This window comes from Styela clava, chromosome 10 (assembly GCF_964204865.1).
Source record: "Styela clava chromosome 10, kaStyClav1.hap1.2, whole genome shotgun sequence".
In the NCBI taxonomy this organism is placed as follows: domain Eukaryota; kingdom Metazoa; phylum Chordata; class Ascidiacea; order Stolidobranchia; family Styelidae; genus Styela; species Styela clava.
Genome location: NC_135259.1, coordinates 20,124,471 through 20,152,165, shown reverse-complemented (window position 1 = coordinate 20,152,165; position 27,695 = coordinate 20,124,471). Strand labels below are relative to the sequence as shown.

The following is a 27,695-nucleotide window of genomic DNA, read 5'->3' as shown; positions in this document are numbered from 1 at the left end:
TAGCTGTGTTTATTAACTTTACTATCGAAATTCCGTCAGTACCTTGACACTCAAAAAAGGAGTCGCAGTTATGACCACTCCATGAGATCTCCATGGCGTCTCTTGCCATGGTCATTTGCGTTAAAGACAAGTTAATCAAGATTTGAGCCGAATAATTTTTTTTCATTTTTAACTTATCGTTCCAAATTACAGAGCATAGGCACTAGACCAAAACAACAAGAAAATAGTATAAGAAATAACATATACACTCTTCTATAAATAGCCACTAAGTAAATAAATTTTTTATACTTTACTGAATTACTACATGCCATGGTTTGTGGCAGCATACTTTATTACCCGCCATAGTTTCTATTTTGCTGCCGTGGTACCCCGTCACACGCAATTGTTTGTGTCAGCGCAAAAGTCATCCGCCATGGTTTGGCCATAGCGGCTATGGTTTGGCCATAGCGGACATAGTTTGGCCATAGCGGTCTTGGTTTGGCCATAGCGGCCATGGTTTGGCCATAGCGGTCTTGGTTTGGCCATAGCGGCCATGGTTTGGCCATAGAGGCTATGGTTTGGCCATAGCGGCTATGGTTTGGCCATAGCGGTCTTGATTTGGCCATAGCGGCCATGGTTTGGCCATAGCGGCTATGGTTTGGCCATAGCGGACATAGTTTGGCCATAGCAGTCTTGGTTTGGCCATAGCGGCCATGGTTTGGCCTCCCCGCCATGGTTTTGCGGCAGCTTCAGACGCCACAAAGTGGTCATAACAGCACTTGCAAACAAGGACGCTCCAGAAATGTGTGTACCGATATAAAGGTAAATAATTTTGTTCCCCTACTTGTATAAAGGGACTGGAACATATGAGCAGGGGGTGTATTCACTTGGCTAACACGGACAGTCCCCGAACTCGTAATAGAACTAAAATGAGAAAAATAGGAATAATATTGTGCCTTAACCCTTACCTGGAACACACACTACAAGAGTATGGTTAAATTTATATTATCTGTTTTTATCAACTTTAATTTCTACATTCCGTCCGTACCTTGACGCTCAAGAAAGACCAAAATATCGCGTCTGACGCAATTACCGAGAATCACAACAATTTGAAGTCGTTCTAATTTTAATTTAACGCCCACAAAATGATCGTTTTTCCGATAACACCGGTAATGTCGTTACCAAAATTTACTTTATGTGACGTTTTAATTATTTTGACAACAAATACTTATCGTCTGATTTCCACGGTAAATTAGATTTTCGTGACAATAGGAGACATTTTTTTATTGCTCGTCGTATTGTGGTAATAAAATTGCATTTTTGGAACAGTTAGAGTCTTTATTACATTATTAATTCTTGTTACAGAAAAACAATTCAGCAATTTTTTTGCGTGATCCCGCTTCCTACGTTTTGCTAAATCATTGTCTTGTTCTAAAACTGTAACTGTTGCGGTGTATCATGCGGCAATGCTTATCATAAAAAATATCTTTCCACTTTTTACCATTCAACCTGTTTGTTGAAGGTTATTCATAAATATACTTTAATTATATCTTTTAATGGTTCTTAAGCCGTTTTTAATATTTTATTTGTGTCGAAAGATAATAAACACACTTCTCAATGCATCGATTTAGCAATTTTTTAATCACCTTTCACGTTGTTTGTACTAGTAGCTTTGATTTATACCAGCAGTTTCCAACCAAAGGGGTCTCTGCTGGGGCCACCATGCTAGACACGAAACTGATGTTATATTTCCTTTTAGAAAAAAACTCCCTGTTCCTCCTAGTTTCATTGCTTGACAAAGGTATGTTTTTTGTTGAGCATGATAGTTTGAACATAATAGCGTTTGCGATCCACCAAACAGGAGGGTGAGTGTATGTATGTATGTATGTATGTATGAGTGCTTAAAGGCTCCGGCAGGGGGTTATAAAAGGTTGAGAGCCACTGCTTTATACTTTGATGGCTTCCAGTTGATTTGTATTCACTAAAAATTGGATTAATTTACAAATGAAGGAATCACAATTTTTGGTACGACTTTGGGATGTGATCTCAATCGAATAACAAAGTGGAGGATTCAGTTTCTAACCCTAACTAGTATCATACAACTGCTGAGATCGCATACGAAAGTCGCACCCATTTTTTTTTACAGAATTAATTAATGAACTGAAGAGATGGTTGCAATTTCAGTGGCCGCGATGTTCAAGTGGTTACGGTGTTGAACAAATCATGAAAATGTGTTTACTATAGTACTATAGATAGACCATGTATGTAGGCTATTCTGTCAGGATGTGTCACAATGTCGTGCACCACTTTTCCCACATTTCACTGCACTTGCCACACTTGTACCACGCCTAACCCCCTCTCTCAAACTTGGTCTGATTGCATGAATCCCGTTCCATATGACTATTTTATCTTTCTACCAATGTATTATGTATAACAAAGTGGGTTACGTGGGACAAGTGGGATAAATCCAAACGCGTTGGAGTGTGTCAGGTTGGACAACTTTAGAATCTCGCCGACAAGTATGGAAGAAGTGGAGTAAGTGGGTGTCACAGAATTATTAGGACACCAGAAATCCAAATGGTTAATTTTCCTAACGGCACAGGTGTTGGACATGTAGGACTAAGATGGACGCGTTGGAGTGGGTTACGTGAGACAAGTTTACATCTCGTGGAAAAATGTGGAATAGTTGTGATGTAGGTGGACAAGTGCGAGTCAATTGTGGGACATGTAGGACCACGATGGACCGCGTTGAAGTGGGCCATGTGGTACAAATTTGTGACCTCGCAGACAAGTGTAGAACAAGTGGGACAAAGTGGGATGGTGGTGGACAAGTACAGTTCACGAAAGTTTCAAGACACCGGGCATCCAACTGGTTAACGGCACAAGTGTGCGACAAGCAGGACTAAAATGGACGTTTATGACCTCGCGGACAAGTGGGGCAAATCTGGAACAAGTGTGGCAAAGTAGGATGAGGGTATAAGTCACGATATTTTTAAGATACTGGGCATCCAAATGGTCAATTTTTTTTAAATGTCACAATCCTAGGACAAGTGAACAATTGTGGCACAAGTGTTCGGCAAGAGTGGCAAATGTGAAATAAATGGGACGACCATAGCATAGTGAGACAAATGATGAACAAGTTGGACACGGCCTTTAGCAACATAATAAAAGATTAAATTTACGACGCTCCAGAAGTATGCGTACCAGTATGGAGGTAACTGATTTTGTCGCCTTTTTTTCATCAAGTTGTGGAAAGGGACTGAAATCTATGGTGGTATGGTGGCAGGGGGTATATTCACTTGGCTAACACAACAATAAAATTAAAATATTCTCAGATCAACCGGAAAACTCAACGGAAAATTGGGATAATATTGTGACCAACCCTAATCCGTATTTGCTCTGGTACATATACTAAGGAAGTAGTCAGAGTCAGGTTTATTTATTCCATCCGGTAAAAGAAATTAACATGCAAGGTTCAGACGAATAATATTGAATACACATCGTGGGATATATGATGAACAAGTGGGACGCAACATTTTCATCGACACCGCCTTCAACAACATACTATACAGTTAAATTTCTTGGTGACAACGCGGCAACCACATAACCGAAATGGCGTGATAGTACATTGTTATCATTCAGTGGTTGAATTCAAATTTAGCAAAGCACGCATGTCTTACATTCCATAGAACGAAATTTGAATAGATCATATCGCACATCGTTGTCACAAAATATGTGAAAACTGTCATAGCGACGACGTCGTCTTTTCGATGAGTTAGATTGACGCGGGTGCTGTGAAACACGCGAAAACACGAATTTCTATGATCGAACCTGACGATGGACTTTGCCCAGCCCTACTTATTAGAGTTTATAGAATTTATGATACATGTTTTGTAAGTTTACATTTCAACCCCGAAATTATACACCCTTTTGCCCGAGCTTAAAACTCAAAAAATTTTAACTATGCGGATTTGAAAAAACCAACATTTAAACTATCATCTTCCTAAAATTGGATGTCTCGACAATGGGCATTGCCAATGGGCTTTGCCCAAGATCATTTTTAATTCATCATCGAGAATAAATGAATTTATTCGCCGTAAAGATTATAAATTTGGTAAATCCACATAAGTATTGTCACAGAATGCGCACCCATAAAGAGTGGAAGCATTTGAACATTTAAAAATCTAATAGACGTTGTGGACAAAACTACGCGAGTTAAAAGCATTAAAATTTAACAATATTAATATAACATTGTTAATCTATATATTGGTCATCATTGTTTTCACCACTTTCTGGTAGCTCCTACCACAAACGAACCGCGGCGTCTCTTGTCATGATCTTATGGGCTATTATTTGCATATTCACAAAGTCTTGTACCAGATTACAGTTATCATGCAAAATTATATCTACTTAGACCTGAAACCTAAACCAAAATCTATCAAAACTGTATTCACAAGGAAAATATTCCAACTTACCCAAAGTTTGTCATTATCAGGGGCAGCCCTGTCATTACAGCCAACATGCCTTGGTTTGTGGCAGAAAAATTTTATCCTTCATTGGGTTTTTAATTTGCTGCCGAGGTCAATTTGGTTCGTGGCAGCTAAAAAGTCAGTCGCCATGGTTTGACCATAGCGGCGGTGGTTTGAATATCCCGCCATGGTTTTGCGGCAGCTTCGGACGCCACAAAATACTTAAAACTCCATTTGATCATTGTTGTTATCTTTGCAGGAAGGCGTTGGTTTGTTGTTGCAAAAATTTGTTTCATTTTCCTAACAACAGAGCCAAATTATTCACATTTTTCAGACGTAAAGATGCGAAGAAATCATTCATTTGGTTTGACATACGGCTTCAAATTATCACACTATTAGAATTAAACCTCAAATTAGAATTGCCACAAAATTAGCGCTCAAAGCGGTATCACTCTTTTAGTGCGTTATGAATAATACAAATATAACGGGATCACGAAAATGTCAAAGATGTAATCACTAATGCTAACGTGGCGCTTTGTTAGTGATAGGTTGCGAGTGACAGTTGTGGTATATACACAACATCGCATGATTGATGGGAGGCGAAATATGTGGAAGTCCTGTCACGCGAAGAGATATATATTTGCGGGTAGGAGGTTCTAGTTGCGGCTTTTCCGAATTATGTAAACCAAGAGGGCGGACACCGAAACGTAGTGTGTGTACCAGGTTAGGGTTAGATACAAATAATACGGGAGTCACTTGGCTAGTCCCTGATCTCGTAATAAAACTAAAATAGGGAAAATTGCAATAAAATTAGGGCCCAACCCTAACCTGGTACACAAACTACGCCCCGGTGTCCGCCATCTTGGTTTGCATACTTCGGGAGTACCCTAGTTACCGGTTCTCAACCAGTGGGCCATGGCTCACTTTTGGACTACAGGATTATTTTTTTGGTGTGCCACAAACCTATTCAAAATTGCCAGTGTTATTGATAATTTATTTAAAGTTTTATTGCTTTTTGGTTCTGGGTGGTAATTCTCAATTTAATTATTTGAATTACCTATCTTTGCGAAAAGAATTTTTTGTTTTTCTTGTAGGTTTTCCCTTGCATGGGAAAGTTAATGGCCACAACAAAAGTGGGCAACGAAAAAAAAGTTGAGAACGACTGTTCTAGTTGTTATTTCGTTGCTGCATATCAGTGTCTGTTTATATATATATATAAAATTATGGCCCAACCCTAACCTGGTACACATCCTACGCCCCGGTGTCCGTCATATTGGTTTACATACTTCGGGAGTACCCTAGTTATATATATATATATTCTGTAGTTCATAGCAAATAAACCCTTTACGAAGGATGTCATCAGGAACGTAGCCAGGGGGTAGTGAGAGTGGGACCACCCCCTTCCCCCTTCGTAAAATGTGGAAAAGCTACCCGAACCCGCTAGCTGTTACGGTCTAACTTGGTAATTAGAAATTTCCGGAATGCAGATGGGAATGGAAATTCAAATTTTGAAATTATTCCTAACCACAACTCTAACCCCAACTTGACAAATACTAGTTTGTTATTTAAAACGTGTATTTTTCTCAAATCACACATTTCGCGACCGCGTAGAAGGCGCACAATAAATTTTAGGGTTTGCAATAAGTGCAGCAGTTTTACCTAAAGTGATATATCTACTGTACTTTTTTAGACTGTTGATACGAAACGCGATTATTAAAACTGGTGCGAAATATAAATCTCACGATTTGAGAGATTTCATAGGATCAGATCGCGCGTGTATAACAATACCGACTTACCAGGGGTGGCGGAAAATTTCAATATATAGGAAGAGGTCGCGAGCCTAAAAGTTTGGGAAGTTCTGGTATATAGTTCTGGTATGGGATATAAATATATTAAGAACTAACTTCATACCAAAATTGAAATTGTGAAGGGACTTTATGGACACCATGTATGAATAGACTTTGCTCTCTTGTTCCAATTCTACCGAAATTGAAACGTTCTAATCACCGAAAATATGAGAGAATTAAAAACTTTTTCTCCTAGTTCACACGGGTATAAAAATCAGGAGACCAAAAATTTTTTGTCAAAAAGTAATGGAAGCTTTTAAAAGCAAGTTAAAATCGAGAGAAGTCAAGTAAAGGTTGAAGCTATTTTTATCTTTCGACGGAAACTTTTAGCGACGCATTTGCGTACGTGAAATGCGTCAGCTCGGTAGAATTTACCGAAACTTCATAACACCGTGAGTAATCATTTCAGTAGCTAAAGAGCAAATTTTCAAACGTGAAGAATAAATATGAAACTGTAAATGCTGTAAATAACATTGACAACGACAATTTGGTGATTGTATATTGTAAATTTGATCCTTTTGTTTACGAGAGGATTTGAATCATAACACGTAAAGGAAGTATGCCTGGTTGAGCAAAAACACGAATTTCAGTCTGGGTGTTGTAGTCTAAAAGTCGGAATTTTATGGTGATTTTTGGCAGATTTGCTCGAACCATAGTTTCGAAGCTAAAAATAGAAAAATCGACATTGTCGATTTTAGCGAAGAAAAAAATCCACCCATTAGTCCACCCCATTTTATGTTTTCAAAGTGATTCTAACAATACTCAAGTTTTGAAATACACTTTTGATATCGTTCCAAGTAAGATTTTATAGGCAGCGCAACGAATCAAACATTTGGGAATGTTTACATTGTTGTTCGTTTCAAATGCATGTAGACTCTATTGATGAAATAGTTTTTTTAAAAAGAGATTACGAACCCTCCATTGGAATGTAAAAATAAATACAGATAGAATAGTTGCAAAATTTTCTAAAGCAAGTTTTCGAGCCCTCAACGTGGTATTGCGAGGTGTTGTGGATCCGATGACGGAGTCGCCTGTCTTTTATAGCATTTTTCATTTCGATACTTATTACAGAAACTTTGCTGTTAAATGTTTTTTACTTGAGTGACAAGTAAAATAATTCTGACTTGTTTGTAAAAATAATTCTGACTGCGTGTTTTGATAGAATAGTTGCGAGTTTGCTCAAAGCAAAGTCGCGGATCTTCAACTAAAAGTGGAAAGAGTATTGATAGAAGAGTTGCAATTTTTATTAAAGCAAGGCAACGAGATTCCATTTTGAAAGTAGGAAAAGTGCTGGGAGAAGGGTTGTCAGAGATCACTAAAGATATAATAGCAAATGATAGGTTTATCGTTGCGAGAGAATTGTCATAAAATAGCGCTTGCGGCTTAAAACAAATCAATTCAAGTTACACTGTCAAGGAAACAGGTGAACGTCAACTCAGCAAGAAAAGTATGTGAGAAAAAATTAATTCAACGCGAGCATTGGTCACGCCCCCACCCCATCCCACTATCGTGATTTGAAACGGGTGGTATGCCGTCACGTGTCATGACGTCTTATTACAACTTTTAACTTTTAAACTTGCTTTGAATTCATTTACAAATGTATTCATGACTTCAATTTCATAGTCCACTCAAATTTAAAAATATATTTATGACGATATTATAATTTTACAATCATTTTTCGGAAGCCATAATGATTTTTTAAAATTCGCTATGACGCCACAGAGAGTTTCACCGTCGTGTAGAATACAAAATATGATATTGCATTATGACGTCTTAAATATTAACGAAACTGGTCTAATGCTGTGTTCCGAGCGAAAGTATCCATTCCTTCATATACAATTAAAAAAAGTATCGAGAGCTCCTTATCACGTACTTAAATATGATCTTACATTATGACGTCGCAAAATTTTTCAACGAAATTCTACGTACGTCACCGAACCAGAGTGTTTTGGTCTTTAGCAGCTTATTCAATCAAAAATTCTGGTCAAAAGCATATTTCAAAGCAAAATTATTGAAAACCTAATTGGAATCAGAAAAAGGATTGAGAGCTGTTTATCACGTGATAATTAAACCTCGCGAGAAATTTCTCATTTGTGGAATTCCCAGGTTGTTCGTCACAACAATAATTACGAGAATTGACTTCTTTTCATATAAATGATCTAATGACATGACAAAATAGAAATAGTTAAAGATTTTCTAGAAATATTAAATCCGGAAGAAAAGGTTTTTCAGTTATGAGAAGTTTTTAAATGAGTAAGACATTTTTTATATAGGTCATGTAATCGGAATATTAACGTAAGGATTAGTAACTGGGATTCTTGAAAAAATTGGTGCTTATCGCAGAAAGAATTTATGATACATAGCTATTTATATATTTGAGAGAATTTACTCCTCAAAACGCGCACTGACTCGAAAGTAAGGGAGACAATTCCACCTCGGACACAAAAATGGCAAGTGCTAACGAAACAAGTGTATTATTACCAAGTCGGATCTTTTGTACAAGGACCCGCCAAAAAAGCGCCGTCGCCATAAATAAAAATACTAAAATAAAAAAAAGTAGTAATTATTCAGTAAGGTCAAGGCTAGGAATGCAGATTGCGCTGAAAACTTTTAAATCATTTCTTACCCGAATCCCAACTAGATAATCACTAGTTTGTTATTTTAAAACGCGGAGGGGGTGTTTTTCTAAAATCTCACATTTTTGCATTAGTGGCGAAGGCCAGGGTTGCCATGTTGGCTTATTTAACGCCAAATTTCACGATCTTGGCTTTTTTATGTCCATTCTACTGTCTATTATTAAAATCATTTAAAATATGCACTATAATAGTATTTATTGTGCAACAATAGCAAGGCGACTACTCAACATTTTCCCTTAACCACAATCAATCAAAAGAAACCAACAATGACATAACATGTGTTAGCGATTAGGTTGAACTATAAAGAAGTCTGACCTTGGTCAAACAAAATGTTACAGAAATATATTTGTGTGCCGCAAGAGTATTGAATCTCCTAGAATGACATAACAATTGCAGTTTTTGTAGCCGCTCAGACACATGTTCAAGCAGGCTTCGTTTTCATAGTTTTGCGTGTTACAGAGTTATTTGTCGGTTTTCAGTTAGGTTTCCAAAAAATAGTTGTATGCCTTAATTCAGTAATTGTCATTTTGCTTTCCGAAGAGCTTTAATTTGGTTGCGGACTGCGGTAATCAAAATTTTCGCAAATGACGTGATTATCTACAAGCGGCACGCGGTTAAATAATATTAGTAAAAACGAACCCTTCAAACATGTTAACCAGTTTATAACCGCCAACACTTCAAACCAATCATAAAAAAAAATTCAATAGGTAAAAATCACGAGAATTTTCTGAGTTATATATATATATCGCAAGTTAAATTAGAAACATGTACATTTATCCGTCCTAAAGCGGTATACATGGTGTATTGTATATACCTGAATTGAAAAAATAGTGCTGTCCGCTTAATATTTCCTTTTTTGGCTTTCGATGTTTTTTAAATTTTTTATGTATATGTCAGTTTGACTGTATTATGTCGGATATACTTTCTAATTCTGTCATTCAATGATCCTTCTTAGTTGTATACCCTCGATTGTGCTGAAGTGGAAATCGTCATGATAGCAACCAAAACTACAAATTTTAGTAGGATTTAGCATTTGATGTGGCTCACTAAATCACCTGATGACTCTAAATCAGCATATTGCGAACTGTGCAAATCCACAATTGTGCTAGGAGTCTCAAATCATGAGGTTTTGTACTTGTTAAAATTGTTGGCTTTTTATGTCTTTTTTCTGTCTTAATTTGGCTTTTTGTCATCACTGGGATCTGGCAACCCTGGCGGAGGATTTGTACAAAAGATTCATGAACGCTTATTTTCAAATTCTTCTCTAGAACCCTTTGAGGTCAATACCGAAAACGCGAGACGGAGATGTGCAACACCCCAAAAGTGGTGTCTAAAGTTTGAAGAAATTAGTTGTTTTGATCTCAGCCTAACAATTTGTATTCCAATCGATTCAGAATGGTTAGCGTTAGTAAATCGACCAATATCTGGGTTTTTTTACAGTTAGGAAGATCAGCTCGGTACATAGGTATATACGGTATGATACATACAGTATACCGTTCTTTCGGCATACAAAAACTTAAGCTGTGTACGGTATATAGGTGACTCGTTCACTCCATGAAGTTTTCGTGGCATCCATCTGTCTCTAAAAGTTGTAAATAAACCGTGTAATACAATTCGTTACAGATGTTCAGTAGCGATAGCTCCATTGTTTAATTTACAAAAATTCATTAAATAATGCCAAAGATTCGTAACTCTTACTCTTACTTACGGTACATTTATTCTGCAGTCAAGAGTATCATAAAAATGTTGAATATTTTCCCAAAAATTAAATTGTATTTACTTCCTACTTAATTATTTTCTACTGAAACTTTAGTGATGTCATCAAACACCTAATTTACATTTTTGACGCAATATCAAGCACACAAAAACAAAAGTGTCTCGCCGTATTAGGATTCAAAATTTGCGGCTGAAAATTTTAAATTCCCCGGCATTATTATGACGAAAATTGACGTCATAGAGACAACACCGGTGTCGCTAAATAAAACGAGATATTTCCTGAAGTACAAGAAAAACAGGACTTTGCACTTTTGCCTAGTTACGAATGTATATATATATAGAGACCGCGTATGAAGATAGCTCAGTCTAATCAGGTAGTTCAGTAGTGTCAATTACGATGCGATATCAGGGATTGTGTAATTTAAGTGATTCTAGTTAGTGTTGGGAAACGAATTCTATGAGAATGTCTTTATGAGATTAAACGCGATTGAAATCACATCAAGCAAGGGAGATCGAGTAGCAAAGTTCAGTGTTCATTCTTGGGCTGGCAGCGAAAGATAAGATCGCTTTATCGTAATCTTCATTGTAATTCTATTGTGAGAAAACAGTCCTATTACAGCTGGCAACAAAACTTTTTTCCCGGGCGCAACGGACTTTGTTTGATACTGTCTTATTATATATTGATGATATATTTTGTTACCTAAACTATTGTGTATTGACATTTTGTGTTGTTTAGTCAGTTGCAGAAATCAATTTGACATATTATCTCATCCAAGGTGGGAGAAATTGGTGAGACAATGCAGAGCATTATTACAAAATCAATAACTCCCCATGTATCAGAGCATTAATGATATTTCATCACAGTTGTTTGTAACCTGAACTATTATGTACCGACATTTTGAGTTGTTTAGTGAATCGTAGAAATCAATTTGACATAACACCTCATCCAAGGTGGAATAGATTGGATAGACAATGACGACTCCATAAGCATCATTTCAAATTCAAAAAATAAGCCAGTACTTCATTTTTTCATCATGTTTGAAATGCGAGTACATACAGAATGTAAACCCCACCTAATAGAGATGGTAGGAGTTGCAAATTAATAAACGCCGATTATTTAGAAAAGAATTGTTCCTTTGCATAACGATTATAAAGTGAAAAAATATTAAAAACTTTAATCATTGTTTTCTCAGAAACATAAATAAAATTACAAAATGGAGAACTGTTTAGTGAGAAACTTTTATAGAGCAACATTATCAATGGCATCTCATAAATCGGAGATGACATCATCCAATAATGACATCATATCACCAGAATTCGTTGCTACGAGCATAACTATTTTTGCTGTAGTATTTTCGAGTTACGTCACCTATTACGTCATCAAAAGAATATGGAGAATAGTATACTACCTCTATGATTTAATATTTCTTCCATACGAGTTAATAAGACCATTGGGGTCCGTTGGGTAAGTTGATATAATAGATACCTTAGCGCCTAGTTATATCTGGATTGTTGTCTGAGTCCGATACATAGTGGTAAGAGCGTCGATCGTGGGTTAAAGATTGTTCCTCGTTTCGACCACCTCATGAAGGTTGTATTTAAGTGGTCAGGTGATGCCGAACATCGCTTTAATAGATAATAGCTCTTAACAATTGAGTGGTTGCATGTTTCTTCTTTATGATGAAAATCTAATTGTTAACTAGAAAAATTACTGTTATCGCTAATGTGCATCTGCAAATATTACTTTTTTTCAAAAAGTGGCTATAAAATAAACTATAATTAAAAAAATTCAGTATCGCAAAACATAACAGCACGAGTCAATTTCTTATTGCAATGACAATATTCTGGCCAGTCACGCTTGGATGATATTTACTGGACTTCAATGGAACTCATATAAACCAAATTCACCTTTGATACGCCCAATCCACACCCTCAATACGCCCATATTCAAGGAAAATGTTAACAATTCTATCTTTATTCACAGGTATACCAATCCTGAATCTTACGAAATGACTCAACGACAAATCGTGAACCTCGTACGAAGGAGGCGGAAACAGGGTCTTGAAATTCCACCAGTCTATCCGAACGGATGGTTTCGTATCATGGATTCAAGATTCTTAAAGAAGGGCGAAGTGAAGCAAGTCACTGCAATGGGTGAGTAATTGCTTACATTTATATTTTGTACCCCCGTAGTATGTGTACCAGGTTAGGGTTAGGCTCTATTTTTATTCCGATTTTCCTTATTTTAGTTATATTACGAGTCGGGGACTATCTGTGTTAACCAAGTGAATACACCCCCTGCCCATAGGTTTCAGCCCCTTTACACAACTCGATGTAAAATAGGCGAACAAAATTAGTTACCTTCCTATCAGTACACACTTTTGGAGCACTGAAATCTTAATATGTCTGTGGCTAATATGTAGGCTAATTTTCAGGGCTGGGAATGGTTAACCGATCAACCGATTTCAGATGGTTAACGGTTACGATTTATTTTAACCGTTAACTGACATCTCAGGTACAAACCATCTTTATACCGTACAATTTCTTCAAATATAATTACATCTTCTCAAATTTATCTCTTGTGGCGTTTAATTCAAAAGAATATTACTAACTGTGTGAGTAAGGACTCAATAAATGTGAAAAATAATGGAAGTACAAGATTGTTGATCATGGAAATTTGACAATGATGAATTCAGAATCAGTTTCAGGTCGATTTCGAAATATATTGTTCACGATGACATTGCAAAATCGAATATTTAATGTCATACAAGTCATACAACAAGTGAAATTTGACAATGATGAATTCAGAATCAGTTTCAGGTCGATTTCGAAATATATTGTTCATATATTTATAATATATTATATCCCAAAGTAGAACTTGCACATCGAACACTGAAAATTTATTACATAATGACGTTTAACAACGGAATCGGGTTTTTCTAAAATACTTCCACATGCCCAAACCACGCTGCCTATTCTTGCAGCAGAACAATCATGTAACTATCTCGATTCGTGAATAAATTTGAGCGATACCGAGATAATAACACGCGAAATTACTTTATAAGCATTGTGATGTAACACGCTGAAATATAAATTAATACGTCAAACGTCACGCGGCGGTTAACCGGTTAATTTTACCCGGGTAACGGTCAAAGTGTTTTCCCTGAAATTCCCAGCCCTACTAATTTTACATGTCCTGGGTCTGGTGGCGATAGGTCAAATCAAAAGTCCGCCATTTACTTTAATATCTTTTTAGCATTTTCTCACAGCCAATTCAATTAGAGCTAATTAAAGGAAACTCATCTGTGGGCTAAATTGTGAGTGATCGCTTGAATAATCCAGTAACACTTGCAACGCAACGTGAAACAACGCCTGATTGGAGTGTTCTGTGCGAGATGTCTCGCATTTTTTGTGGGAATTTCCTAAAAGTAATGTAACGTGCACTCACTCAGAAGTAAGACCACCTTGAGCAAAATCACGGGCAACGACTAAAACCAATCAGAAACATAAAATGGTATTTTCGTGCAACGCGACATGAAACAGCGCCTGGTTTGAGTTGTAATGTATGCGTTGGCGCACATTTTTCGAAGATTACTTCAAAGTAGTCACGTACACTCATTCAGAAGTAAAGGAAGACCGTCTATGAGCAAAATCAAGGACGCTGTAATAGGATATGACTTACATATTTATCTCGGGGAATAGGAAAGCCGCTAAGACGGCTCAATCATATGGCGAACCACGGCCTCTCGTCCCGTTACCAGTGAATGTCGGACATGGGATTAGTTAGCCAATTATTTGTTTCAAATGCACATTGACTCTAATAACAATATTTTCTCGCAACGTGGCATAAAACGGCGCCTGATTAGAGTGATGTGTGCGTTGTCGCACATTTTTTTATGGGAATTCAGTCAAATCTATGTCACATGGTAAAGACTCACTTCTGAGCAAAGCCACGGTGAACACTGAAAGTCCCAATTTACACAACAATATTTTCTCGTGACGCGACATGAAACGGCGTCTGATTGGATCATAATGTAGGCGTTGTCTCGATTCTTCAATCGCGCAGAATAGATGTCTCTCGTTAATGCAGATTATACGTTTTTATTTGTATACAATTTAATACGCATGTTTTTTTTACGTTTGCTGGAAGTGCGCTCACTATACATTAGGCCCCTTATGAACGCAATTAATACGTAAAGTGAAAGTATGTGTTGGAATAAAAGGAATCTTTCGTTGCGGTTTATTCTACCTAATTGATTACACTTTGAGTTAGGTTTAAGCACGAAGGTTGAACCAGAGGCTTTTAACATGCGACCCTAACATAGTCAAATCTACAATCCTCAAAGTTTGGGTCTTCACTACAAACGACACGGGTGGTACCGAATGCCAGCTCTTGCCTTGGAGGAATAACAACAAAAAATCACGCCTAATTTATCACGCAAAATTCCTAGCAGAAGACATATATATATATATAGTATTATTATTACATTATGATACGGACGCCAATGTTTCAACAAATTGTTTTGCAGTTTGCACGATCCGTTGCACCCGCTGCCAAAGACTCTTAATTAATGTTCTTCTATAAAAATTCCATACCAGTTATTTTGTGCGTAATGAAAAAGACAAAAGACGATAGCAGAAAAATAAATGCATTACAGTCAAACATTTAATCAAATCGCAGGCAATATACTTTAAATAAATGTTGTTTTTGCGAATGCTATAACTAGGCTGATATCTACAGTAACATGAATTCAAACTTGTATGCAAATGTAATTAAACGTTCTCATGTTTCCATATTTATTGGCCGACTACAACTAAACATCCAGACGTTTCTTTTAAGAAAAAAAAGAGTGATCATACTTTCATATAAAATTAGAAGGAGAGAAACTTCGAGCCTGATTAATAGGAAATTAATGACTTTATTTTGCTGAATTTGTTGGCTTGAAAAACGAAATCATCAAAAAAAAAGTTTCAGAATAACAGTAGTGATTACACTTCTACCTAAATTTAGAAGATTGATTGATCACCGAGTTCCGAAACAAGTTTAAATACAATTAATCCGGACATGACGTAACTGCTGACTCTTTGTCTCAAATTAATATTCAAATTTCAGGAGAAATGAGTGTTGCCAGCTTTACCAGGCTTTTAACCACACCTACGCCTTTTAAAACCTTTTAAAAACTGCTAACCCTTCATGTCGTGACTAAAAAATGGCAACACTGGTTAAAATGTGATAATTGAGTCACGTTTCAGTATTTACTACTTGTAATCCGACATCAAAGTTTATAAACGATATTTTATTTATTTCATATTTGTGAGAGTCAAGACTAAACGACTTTACACGCCCGGTTCTAATGGTATGTCACTCGTTATTGCTGTGGTTCCCAGCCGTTTTCGTTAAATTCCTTCTATGCCAATTTTGGAACTCTTTATGGATGTTTCCCCGAGCACCAATTTTCTTTCCGGAACAATGGCCAATCACCAATTAATCAACAATGACGTAACAATTGAAATTTACGCGGCTTATACACTTATTTCGCTCAGACAGATATTTAAGCATGGCTGTAAATATTGCCTCACTTTCGTTGCCTTGCATGTTATATGCCAGTTTTCGGTTGTGTTTTTCGAAAGTAGTAGTAAATCAATTAAAATTTTAGGAAGGTGTTCACCCTTTATAGGAAGGGGTATAGGAAAATCTCTGGGGTGGCCTATTATCTTTTGCAAATCAGTGATATAAATCGGGCAGTACTATACTGTTATTGCCCCACCATCGACATGTTTAACTTCTGTTTATCTCAAGTTAGATTAAAAAGTAAACAAACGGAATAATTTTAACTTCATTATTATTATTTTTTTTTCAGGGGAAAACTTAATTGCTTTCCGTGGCAAATCTGGCAACGTATCAGTGATGGACGCCTATTGTACCCATATGGGAGCAAATCTTGGAGTTGGGGGCCGCGTGTCAGGAGATTGTATCCAGTGCCCGTTCCATGGCTGGAAGTTCAACATGGAAGGGAAATGCGTCGAAGTGCCCTACTCAGATAAATGTAAGCAATCCCGGAATTTTTTAGTATAATTGGTCGTTCTACATTTTGTATTAGTTCCCATGGGAAAGGTCCTGACCCTTCGGCTAAAATCATAAATAATATTAACTGAAATATTGAAAGCCTACGCTTACGCTTTAAGAGCGGAATTTATTTTATATTGAACTTTCTGAACGTCGTAATCTCTAAATAGAGAGTAAAAATAATTTTGATGGAATAATTGCAAGCGGCCATTGGCGTGCCTAGAGCTGTACAAAGTGATGATGTAGTGGTACAGTTATGCCCTAGGAATTATACATAAAATTATCAGCTCTAGGCAATAAGTTCACTAAAACGTCCATTTTGATTTTTTTTCTACTTTACAGTGCCAAAGAATGGAGATATGAAGACCTGGCACTCACGAGAAATGAACGGTAATATATATGTCTGGTATCACTGTGACGGGACAGACCCGGAGTGGGAAATGCCCTCTGTACCGCAAGTCGACAAGCAACAGTATGCTTATGCAGGCCGAATAGAGCATCATATCAACACACATATACAGGTAAATAGAGTTGAATACGCGTTTTAGAATTCAGTGCTTCTCAAACGGTGGGGCGCGCCCTTGTAGGCAATTTGTTCGAGGGGGCGTGAAGCTTATTTGTTAGATTTGATTTTGTCCGCCTTATTTTGGATATTTACATTGTAAAGTGTTTTCTGAATAAAACATACTTTTACCTGTTGTTTGTAGCTTATTGTTAGCTAGTAATTTTTGATGCGGGGCGCGAGACTTGACAAATTCTAAAAAGGGGGCGCGGTTTAAAAAGTTTGAGAACCACTAAAATTTTAGACAATTTATCGGACAAAGAAGACCTTCTTTCGGAAAGTTCTTCTTGCCGTTATAAGGTTAGGAGAATGAATATAAGACCCCAATTGTCATTTAAATATTATTTTCCGTGGCGTGACAACGGAGATGTGAATAGGTTTGGATATACTTTTCCAATTGCTGATTATTAGATGGTCTCTTCAGTAGAGGGCTATTTGGGCTGTCATTTAGACATCTGGTCATCAGGGCAAATAAACTTTAACAAGTACATAGTAAATTTCTATCCCTTTTAAAATATTTGATTAGACTCAGCGCTTCTTGTGCGAAACGTTTTGATCCCTGTGGTGCACTTCAGAAAGTGAGCGCCCAAGAGTACGTAAACACGCCAAGATGGGCACTTGGCACTTTACGCTTTAAAACATTCAATTCTTAATTTTAAGTTGAAATCCTATTTGTATTTCTTTTTTTATAAACACTGCCCCTCCCCCAACCCACCACCACCCTACGCGGGTAAGGCCAGGAGTACAGGCGAATAAGACCAGTATTCCCCTAAAAAAATCAAGTACAATGTTCACAGCAACTTCAATTTTTCTCACAGGATATTCCAGAAAACGGATACGATGAACCGCATCTAAATTATCTTCATCAACCTCTTGTTCTTGCTGGGGTAAATCTGGCAACCCATTTTGATTCGAAGTTCAACCTTGCTGGGAATATTATGGAGGTAAATATAAAATTAATCAGAGGTGTAGTCATAACTTCTGTGTGCGCGTTATCTTGCTTTGAGATAATTTTTTAAAAACATTTTTTATTCAATTACAACAGACGGACTACAGCACAATGCTTCAAACGGGCGAAAAACACGTTGCAAAAATTAGTCTTCTTCATGTTTTCGAAGTTTTCAGTCGGTGGAGAATGGTCTACGTCAACTTTCAAATATATCAGGTAAGCTTATTTAATTCAAATCAGTCCAAGTCTATATATTGACATACAGTACGTGATTTTCATATCCCCACTGCCAGGGGAACCATTACATGACATACTATTGCAAATCCCAAAAGTATTGTCAATTCTTCAGCTTGCAATGCAGTGGCTCCCAACTTTTTTTGCAACCAATTATTCCCTTTTCGATTATTTTAGAACTTTTTATTCCTTCCTCATTATGCATAAAAACTACTTTATTAATTAAATATTTTTTGGATTCTTAGCTGGTGTTATGTGTTTGATGCCCCGGGTTAGGATTGGGTCATAATTTTGTTCAGATTTTTCTTATCTTAGTTTTATTACGAGTTCGGGTACTGTCTCTGTTAGCCAAGAGAATATACCCCCTGTCCATAGGCTTCCGGTCCTTTACACAACTTGATGTACAGAAGGCGAACAAAATTAGTTACCTCCATATTGGTAAACATACTTCCGAAGCGCCCAGAATTCTTCTCCAAGAACAACGAAATTTCTCATCCTTGGAGAAACTTGTCCCAGTTAGAAAACGTGTATGTTGTCACCAAATAACACTTTATTCTCTTTATGCAGATTGGACCAGGGGTTGTTCATCTACACGTAACAACTCCAGTTGGCAAGATTGTAATAATACAGAACATTACACCAGTGGAACCTATGGATCAAATATTAACCCATGCGCTGTTTAAGCCTTGGTACATACCGAACATTATCGCGAAGGCTGTTTTATGGGGATTGACTGTGCAGGTTGGTACACTATTTTTTAGTCTATTATACACTTGCGAGAATGATTTTTTGCGAGAATGAACCTTTTGCGTTAGTGTACCATTTTCGAGAATGATTTTTTGTGAGAATGTATCTTTCGCGAGAAAGTACATTTGCAAAAACAGACTATTGTGAGAATGTTGTTTTGCGAGAACTGACTTCTGATAAAATGTGGTTTTGCGAGAAAAATATTGTGAAAAAAGACGTTTGCGCGAATAACCTTTTGTTAGAGTTTTTTTGCGATAAAAGACATTTTGAGGGAATATAGCTCTGCGAGAATGTTGTTTCACGAGAAATATTTTTTTAGAAAAGGTTGCATTGTGGAAAAAAACTTTTGAAGCAAAAAGGCGTTTGCGGGAATGACTTTTTCCCAGAATGTACTTTTGTGAGAATTGGCTTTTGCGAGAAAGTACATTTAGTGAGCATGTAATTTTGCGAGAACGGACATTTGCGAGAAGGTTGTTTCTTGAAAAAATTCGCTCAAAGTAAGGTTACGAAAAAACAGGTTTCTGAGCTGAAAGTTGAGAACGGCCACTGACCGACAATAGTTGCAGTAACTATATATAGGGTGTCCCAAAATAAATAAAGCCCAAAAAATTGGTAAACAAATTATTGGGTTTCATTTATTTTGGGACACTATGGTTGAACCTCTTCCAACTTCTGATATTGATATAGTCAAGTCCAAAGTCTTAGCTACCGTCTTTACATTTCCTTTTTCAATTTTATAGGTCGATCGTGATCTCATGGTTTGGAATAACAGACGAATACTTGCGAAGCCATTATTTTTGAAAGAAGAAAAAGTACAAAAGACATTCAGGCGATGGTACAAACAGTTCTATACGGATAACAGTCCAAGATTAGGGGATACTAAGAAGGAAGGCGATTTAGACTGGTAATTGGACTGAAGGTCGAACGCTAGTTTAATACATATTATTGTGGAAGGTTGCAGGCTCAACCTACGCCACAGTAAATTGAAAATAAAGTGAGGAAAAGGAATCGCGAACACGAGTTCACAGAAAAAATCCAGCGAAAAGCTCGTCCTACGCTACGCGAGTTCAGAGAAAACCTTATCCTGCGCTACATTAAATGAAAATAAAGTGGGAAAGAAGAATCGCGAACGCGAGTTTACAAAGAAAAGCTCATCCTACGCTACATCAAATGAAAATAAAGTGAAAAAGAAAAATCGCAAACGCGAGTTCGCAAGAGAAAAACTTATCCTATGCTACAATAAATAAAAATGTGGGAAAGAAAGAATCGCGAACGCGAGTTCACGGAGAAAGTTTTTTCAAGCGCACACATTGACAGCACTTGGATGTGTAGTAGTTTAGTAAAGCAGTGGTTTCCAATTCCTTACGGGTCGTGACCCCCTTTCAAATGAGTTTAAAACTCATTGCCCCTCTGTTCCACATTCCAAAAATACAATTTTTTTGTTTCTGAAGATTAGAATTAAAGTTTATTTTTCTGCGACTACAATACGTTTACGACTGCTATCTCGCAGTCAAGTGAAACTGTACTTAATAAGTGAACTAGGTTCGGTCGTTATCTGCAGATAGCAACCTGCAACCAGCGACAAACATTAGAATTCGCAGAGCGAATATTGTTATTTTGATCGGGAGATTCCAGTTGGGAACCGCTGTAGTAAAGTCTAAGGGTACGATGAGCTTCGTCTGAAATTATTGCTTTTACGATTGTCTAATTTTATTTTGAAATTTGAAATATTAAATATCACACTGCTCTATATTTATATATTATTTATTTATCTTTATTTTAAAAGAATTTTACTTTTTTTAATTATTTTGTTTTTTAATATTATTTTTTCTTTTAATTTATTTGTAATAAAATACAGTCCAGTACAAGTTGAATTCATTGAATATATTGGAGAATTTAGAATTTGGGTTTTTCATTTGTTTCTGGAAGGCGGGTGAAGGGGATAAAATGGCTTGGTTTTGCAAACCTCGGCCTCGCGTTCGGTGAAGAATAAACCAATGAGTTAATTAAGCCTTCCTGATACATGGACTCAAGTCGTGGGGAATCCGCGGCCTTCGCTCGCGAGTCAAGCAAAGTTGCTTGTAACTAGGTACAATAGGACTGTTTTCGATTCAATTTAGAAATGAATTTTAAATTTTCCGCAACATTAATTTTATTAGTAATGACGTCACATTGTGCGATTCAATTAAGGCTTCCATATACATCGACCTGAACCGTGGCTTATGTGCGTTATTTTTTAGTTTGCAATGTGCGAATAAATATATGAAATAATGATACAAGATAAATCGAGATGTTAGCAATACTATACGCAAGTACAAAATCCCCCCCGCCCTAAAACCATAAAAAAAATTCTCCCCAGGGGGAAGTTCTTCCCTGCTTGGGAATTGTTGCACTAAGCTATCAAGCCAACGGCATGTAGTGTTGAATATCATGACTTTGAGTCGTTAGTTAGTTTATTGTAAGCTCTACCACTTCAAACTGATATAATAGCTCATTATGATTCCCTAGCACCGTGGTTCTAAAAGTGGGCGTCGCGACGCCAAGTGCGTCGTTTCAATTTTGCTAGAGCGTCGCAAAACTTTTCTTCTTCTGCGGATTTCTTGTTATTCTTGTTGGAATCTCCACTCCAGAATTGAAGATGACAATATATTAATTATTGTAACTATCAACCTTATTTACACGTGGCCTCGCTAACGTCATGGGTCATTTAATGCTGTTCTAATTATGACATCACACACACTGGGTCAGCTCGTGCTATGCATGTCATTCATTTCTGATTCACACGCCTTGATTTGAAAGATTCAATATTGACACCACGGCAGTTCTCTTCAAGCATAAATTAAATAAAATTTATTGGAAAAGGGGTCTGCTATTGAAAGCTACCAAGACATTTTTTACAGGAAGTCGCAACTTGATTATATTTTTCGGAGGGCCTCACAATACCAAGAAGTTTGTGAACCACTGCAACTAGCACATTACCTGGCCCTGCGCGCAAATTGGTACGTCCCCGACAAGTCATTTTGGTAGTTTTCAGAAAAAACGGGGTACTCCCGGAGTGTGTGTACCAGGTTAGAAATAGAGCATAATTTTATTCCAATTTTCCCTTTTTCAGTTCTATTACGAGGTCGCAGACTGTTTGTGTTAGCCAGGTTAATAAACCCCTTGCCCATAGACTTCAATACCTTTACACAACTTGATAAAATAGGTCAAAAATAGCCAAAAATTTTGCGTACCACTGAAGTTATTCTTCCATTAGATATCGTCTACGTTTGTATTTTGCTCGATAGCGATTTTGTTGCCCGCTAAATTCTATTTCAAAGCTAGTTGTGATTATCCTACAGATCACCTGACCACTCTCGTTACAACTAGTCTTTAATCGCCTCATTTGGAGCTAAACACAAAGTATGAAATTGTACATCGCACCAACAACTAAAAGACAGTTGTAAACAAATATATATAATTGGAATAAATCAGAAATATGCCCAGACCAATTATTAGTAATCTATGACAATAGACATTGAAGGAAGGATAATCGCGAATTTAAACAAAACACACAATATACTACCCCCAAAAAAAATCTGCATCTGGCATCGACGCGATCCTATTTGACAACGAGGCTTAATCTAGTCATTTACAGCTAAACACAAAGTATGAGCCTGAACAGCGCGCAAAAACCAAATAAACAAATGATAGATGTAAACAGACAAGACTTGGCGGGTTAGAAAAGTAACCAGGCCAATTATTACTAATTTAAGGTAATAATCATGGCTTTTACTGAAAAATGACACGGGACCAGTCTGATAAATTTAAAAATGAGCCCACAATACACTGGTATATGCATGCCATGGTGATGATAAATGGCTATTGCGAATTCTAAATATAAACTTGCTCCGATACTGTAACAGTGACTTTGCGATAATGTTGTTAAATATGGAGTGACCAAAAACAGAACTCGTAAATTACTTCTAATACCACTAGAGCTGGGCATTATCACATATTTGATGATTCCAGAATCGAATCGAATATTTTTTTCGAATCGAATCTGGAATACTTGTAAGATATGTAGTTGTATTGAATGTTTCATCCTCCGGACACATAAATTAGTGAGTGTTCGCAGACGGCAAGAAACATGTTTCATCAATAACTCATTTCGAAGACAAAAAGTCATATGTTAGAAATATTTTTTTAAATTTGACATGGACAAAAAATGTGGGATCTATCTCGACCTACGGGCGGACAAAAAAAAACAAGATGACGGCGATCAAAAATTCTCATCTGAATAATGTGCATCGCACAAGAATCAAATAACTACTTGACAGACTAAGTAGATAGGAACTGGAATGAACTAGAAAAACGACCATACCAATTATTACTAATTTAAGGTAATAATCACGGTCATTAATAAGAGGATAAAAAAAACCATGTTGATGAATTTAAACACAAACAGACAATACACTTATAGGTAGAGGTTGCGCGACGCGAACTCCCAAAAGGTGCCGCCGCTCGATAATCAGTTTTGGTTTTCGGCGTCTCCTTTCACCCTGAAATTTTTCTGTATAATGTATAAATTAATGATTACTGATTCTTCCTCAATTCCTTTCCGTTAGAGAATCCGTATGTGTGCTATGCACGGATGCTGTGGCAGGAATAAACATAACCATACTATTCAATTCAAATGTCCTGCTGCACACTAACCCAAACGCAGAAATAAATTCGTGTTAGTGTGCAGCAAGGACTCTTGAATTACACAATATACTGCCCACAAAAAACATAACTTCTGTTTCATGCATTGACGTGATGATTACAATCAACACTTGGCTAAATCAATTGATTAAGCAATGCCAAACGGAAAAGGTTCCACTTCTTTTAAAAAATAATAGCATGTTACATATCATTGGGTACTTATGCAAAGTATTTCTCGAAGCTAAAATGCGTAAAAATATAATATCGGAATTTAGGATTCCGTTTTTGTTGTTGTCGATGACGCAAAATTGCATACAATATTTCCGACTCTTATCCCACTGAAACGTCAATCAATCTTGGCATCGTCAATAAACAGATCAGTTATCTTGAGATCTGTCACTTTTACTTGTCAAGCCGTAGTATCTATAGCATGTTAAGCCAGTGATATCGTTACCCTTCCCCCCTTCCCCTCATAAATATTCAATCCCAGATGTTAAGGTGTGACACCTCACTTCAATTCCAAATTGAATAAAATTATATAAGTGGATCAGATGCCAGCGCAGTTGATCAGTCAAATAATTTCGAATTCAGGATTCCGTTTTAATTTTTTTCGATGTCACAAATTGCATACAGTATCTCCGACGCTTATCCCACTGAAACGTCAATCAATCTTGGCATCGTCAATAAACAGATCCGTTATCTTGAAATCTGTCAATCTGACTTGTCAAGCCGTAGTATCTAAAGCATGTCAAGCTTAACACGTAACTCGTAACAAAAGCTGAGCATTTCGAATCGAATAGTAAATCAATTCAAAAAAAATTCGAATCGCCGCCATCTTGTTTTTTGTCCGCCCAAAGTTGAGATCCCTTGTTTTTTGAGCTTCATTTTCAAATGTCATTCTGACATATGATTCTTTTTTTTCAAGTGAGTTATTGATGGAACATGTTTTCTTGTGTGTAAACACAACGAACTGACTAAGTAATGGATTATATGTCTTCAGTAATTTAAGTGCCTGAAGGACCTAGTATAATAAAAAGTAGCATACGATTATGTCATTGGAACATTAAATTTAAATATCTTCAGTATTCAAGATTCGATTCGATTCTGAAATCATCGGTTATTCGAAAGTACCCAACCTCACTTGAATATTATGTTTGATAGTGAAATTTAATTCGTTATATTTAAGCTGCACACAGGCAAGCGTGTCCCCGTCACCAAAACATGATGCGTCAAATGTTATTATGAAAATATCATAGCATTCGAATGAAGCTGGTCAGTGGTTCTCAAACGGTGGGGCCAGCCCCACACGGGGGCGTAGACAATTTTTTGAGGGGGTGTGAAGCTAATTAAAAAATGTATCTTCCCCGCCTTGTTTTGGATATTTACATTTTTTGATTGTTTTGAGATTGCAATTCAATTCATGTATTTTAAACGTTTTTTTTTTTTTTTGAACAAAACATTCTTTCGCGATACTATTTTTATTTGTATCTTATTGTTAGCTAGTTATTTTTGAAGTGGGCACGGGTCTTAACAAATTCTCAAAAGGGGCGAGGCTTAAAAAGTTTGAGAACCACTGAGTTATGGAGTCGAACAGACACGAGGTATCTAATTAAATAATTTTTGTTTTCGCCTATACGTGACAAAACGGAGGTCAAAATGTCGGGCCAACATTAGAATGAATGACATTGAATACATTAGTATAAACAATACGAAGAAATATCATTTACATATGTTAAAATACACAAAATCGTGACAAAGATAGGAAAAAAACATTGAAATATAAATTATAATCTGCTTATAAATGACTTTAATTCTGAACAAACTTGTCACAAATTCTGGGTGTGGCGTTTTGATTGAAAGTTTGTTTGATGTTAGCTGTAATCATGGCTTCAAACGGAGAAACATAGAATTATTCATTTAATGTGTTTAAAATACTCATTGTGGTATTTTTGATTGAAAGTGCTTCTTAAAATAAAGAACAGTCGTTTGTTTTTTCATAGCTTTGGAAAGGAAAACATAGAATAATTTATTGTTTTGATGCATTTAAAATGAGTGGCATTTCATGGAACATTTTTACAATTATTCATTCTGTACAAAGCTCCTTAAATGCCACTATTGACTACGAGTGGGTAATATTTCCAAGAAGCCCTGAATCATTCATGATCGACATTGCCTAACCAATTTTGCTTTTTCTGAAAGGTAGTAACTATCTATCCTTGGCGTTAAGGCGTTGAAATTCAACATGTTCTCATCGTAGGGTAAGTTCTCGATTGTCATTTCGACTCTTTCAAAACGAGTTTATATCTTCATATAAATAAGTGGTTATTTAAAAAGAAGGCGTGAAAATACTTCCAATAACAAAATTCACAATTAAGTTAACACTTGATAATTAAAATAAAAGTACATGAAAACAAAAATGGCTTTTGGTCCATGGAATGTCCTATAAGGAGTAGGAGAATCACACCTAAGTGTTCTAAGAAGTAGCTTGTTAAATGGAAAAGTGAATCATCAAGTGCGATGAATTGAATCTATTATGAAAATCATCAATTATTATTTGTGTTTATAGTCCACACTTTCAGAGAAACGAGACTTTTCTACTATGATGGATTATGTTGCCTATCGACAAATTTGATTTTGATAAGCGCAGTTTTCAGTTTTTTAAAAACCGTGATCACATACGCAGGAATGGCTGCATCTTAATTAAGGCCTTATGTACCAAAATTATGTAAACAATATTTCACACCTAAGCGTTCTGAGAAGTAGCTTGTCAAACAAAAAATTGAATCATCAAATGTGATGAATCAAAGCTATTATGAGATTCATCAAATATTATTTGTGTTTATAGCCCCACGCTATAGAAGAAAATATAATTTCTTCTACAATGAATTAGGTTGGTAATCGATAAATTTAACCGCACAAACAAATCCCAGAATTATATATTTTGTTATAGAATATGTCCTCATAACGTGTAAAAACATTTGATCACTAACGCGTAATCCTGGTGCACAAAACTACACCAGTTATAAATACCATTAAAAAACTATTGAAAATAACCGTACAAATGAGCGCAATTTTCAGTTCATTATAAAACGTATCCCCATACGCAGGAATGGCTGTTTCTTATGTAAAGTGAAATTGTAAAACAATAATGGACACTTAGGTGTTCTAAGAAGTATCTTGTCAAACGGAAAAGTAAATCATCAAACGGAGATATACGCTGAATCAAATCTATCAGATAATCATCATTTATTTGTTTGTATTTCCTAAACGAAATGTTAAACATTTCCTACACGTTTTAATTCCATGAAATACGTTTCAAATGACGCATTTTCTTATCGTCGGTACGAGTTGTTATATGTTTAATAATATTGAGAAATGTCAATGAATGTTAAAGATTTGATATCAGATATTTTTTCCGGTTATCTTGATTACATTATACAAGCACAAAACGACTTTTTCTTGTTAACGATATATAGACTCTCTAAGTCAGCGGTTCTCACACTTTTTGAGCCGCGCTTCCTGTCAAGTTACGCTATTTGTCAAGTCTCGCGTCCCCCCTCAAAAAATAAACCTAGCTACAATAAGCTACGAATAACATATAGTAAGGCGAAAGTATGTATTTTAAAAAAAATTTTAAATTTGTCAAATAAAGCGGGCAAGATCAAATCTAACATATAGTTTTATTTTTAATGAGCTTCACTATCTATAGCTATCATAGAGCAAAAGCGGGGTTAGCAAATGATGTAACTTCCCGACGTTTGAATTTCTTTTATTCGAAAATATTTTGTCAACATTAGCATATATTT

General features: G+C 36.4%; 1 protein-coding gene across 1 annotated transcript; it reads left to right on the top strand.

Annotated features, from left to right (window-relative positions):
- The first annotated feature begins 11,849 nt into the window (after positions 1–11,849).
- On the top strand, positions 11,850–21,031 carry LOC120343680 (cholesterol 7-desaturase nvd 1-like). Its single transcript, XM_039412811.2, has 8 exons — positions 11,850–12,112; positions 12,632–12,801; positions 16,509–16,694; positions 17,057–17,235; positions 18,095–18,220; positions 18,322–18,441; positions 19,027–19,200; positions 19,947–21,031. Exons 1-8 carry the CDS (start codon positions 11,862–11,864, stop codon positions 20,112–20,114), a joined length of 1,374 nt encoding a protein of 457 aa, XP_039268745.2. The 5' UTR covers positions 11,850–11,861; the 3' UTR covers positions 20,115–21,031.
- The last annotated feature ends 6,664 nt before the right edge of the window (positions 21,032–27,695 follow it).

Excerpts from the sequence above, each read along its gene's own strand:
- LOC120343680 (XM_039412811.2), top strand. The coding sequence starts at position 11,862 with ATGGAGAACTGTTTAGTGAGAAACTTTTATAGAGCAACATTATCAATG. Across the intron at positions 12,802-16,508 it reads GAAGCAAGTCACTGCAATGG|GGGAAAACTTAATTGCTTTC; the intron begins GTGAGTAATTGC and ends TTTTTTTTTCAG. Across the intron at positions 18,221-18,321 it reads TTGCTGGGAATATTATGGAG|ACGGACTACAGCACAATGCT; the intron begins GTAAATATAAAA and ends CAATTACAACAG.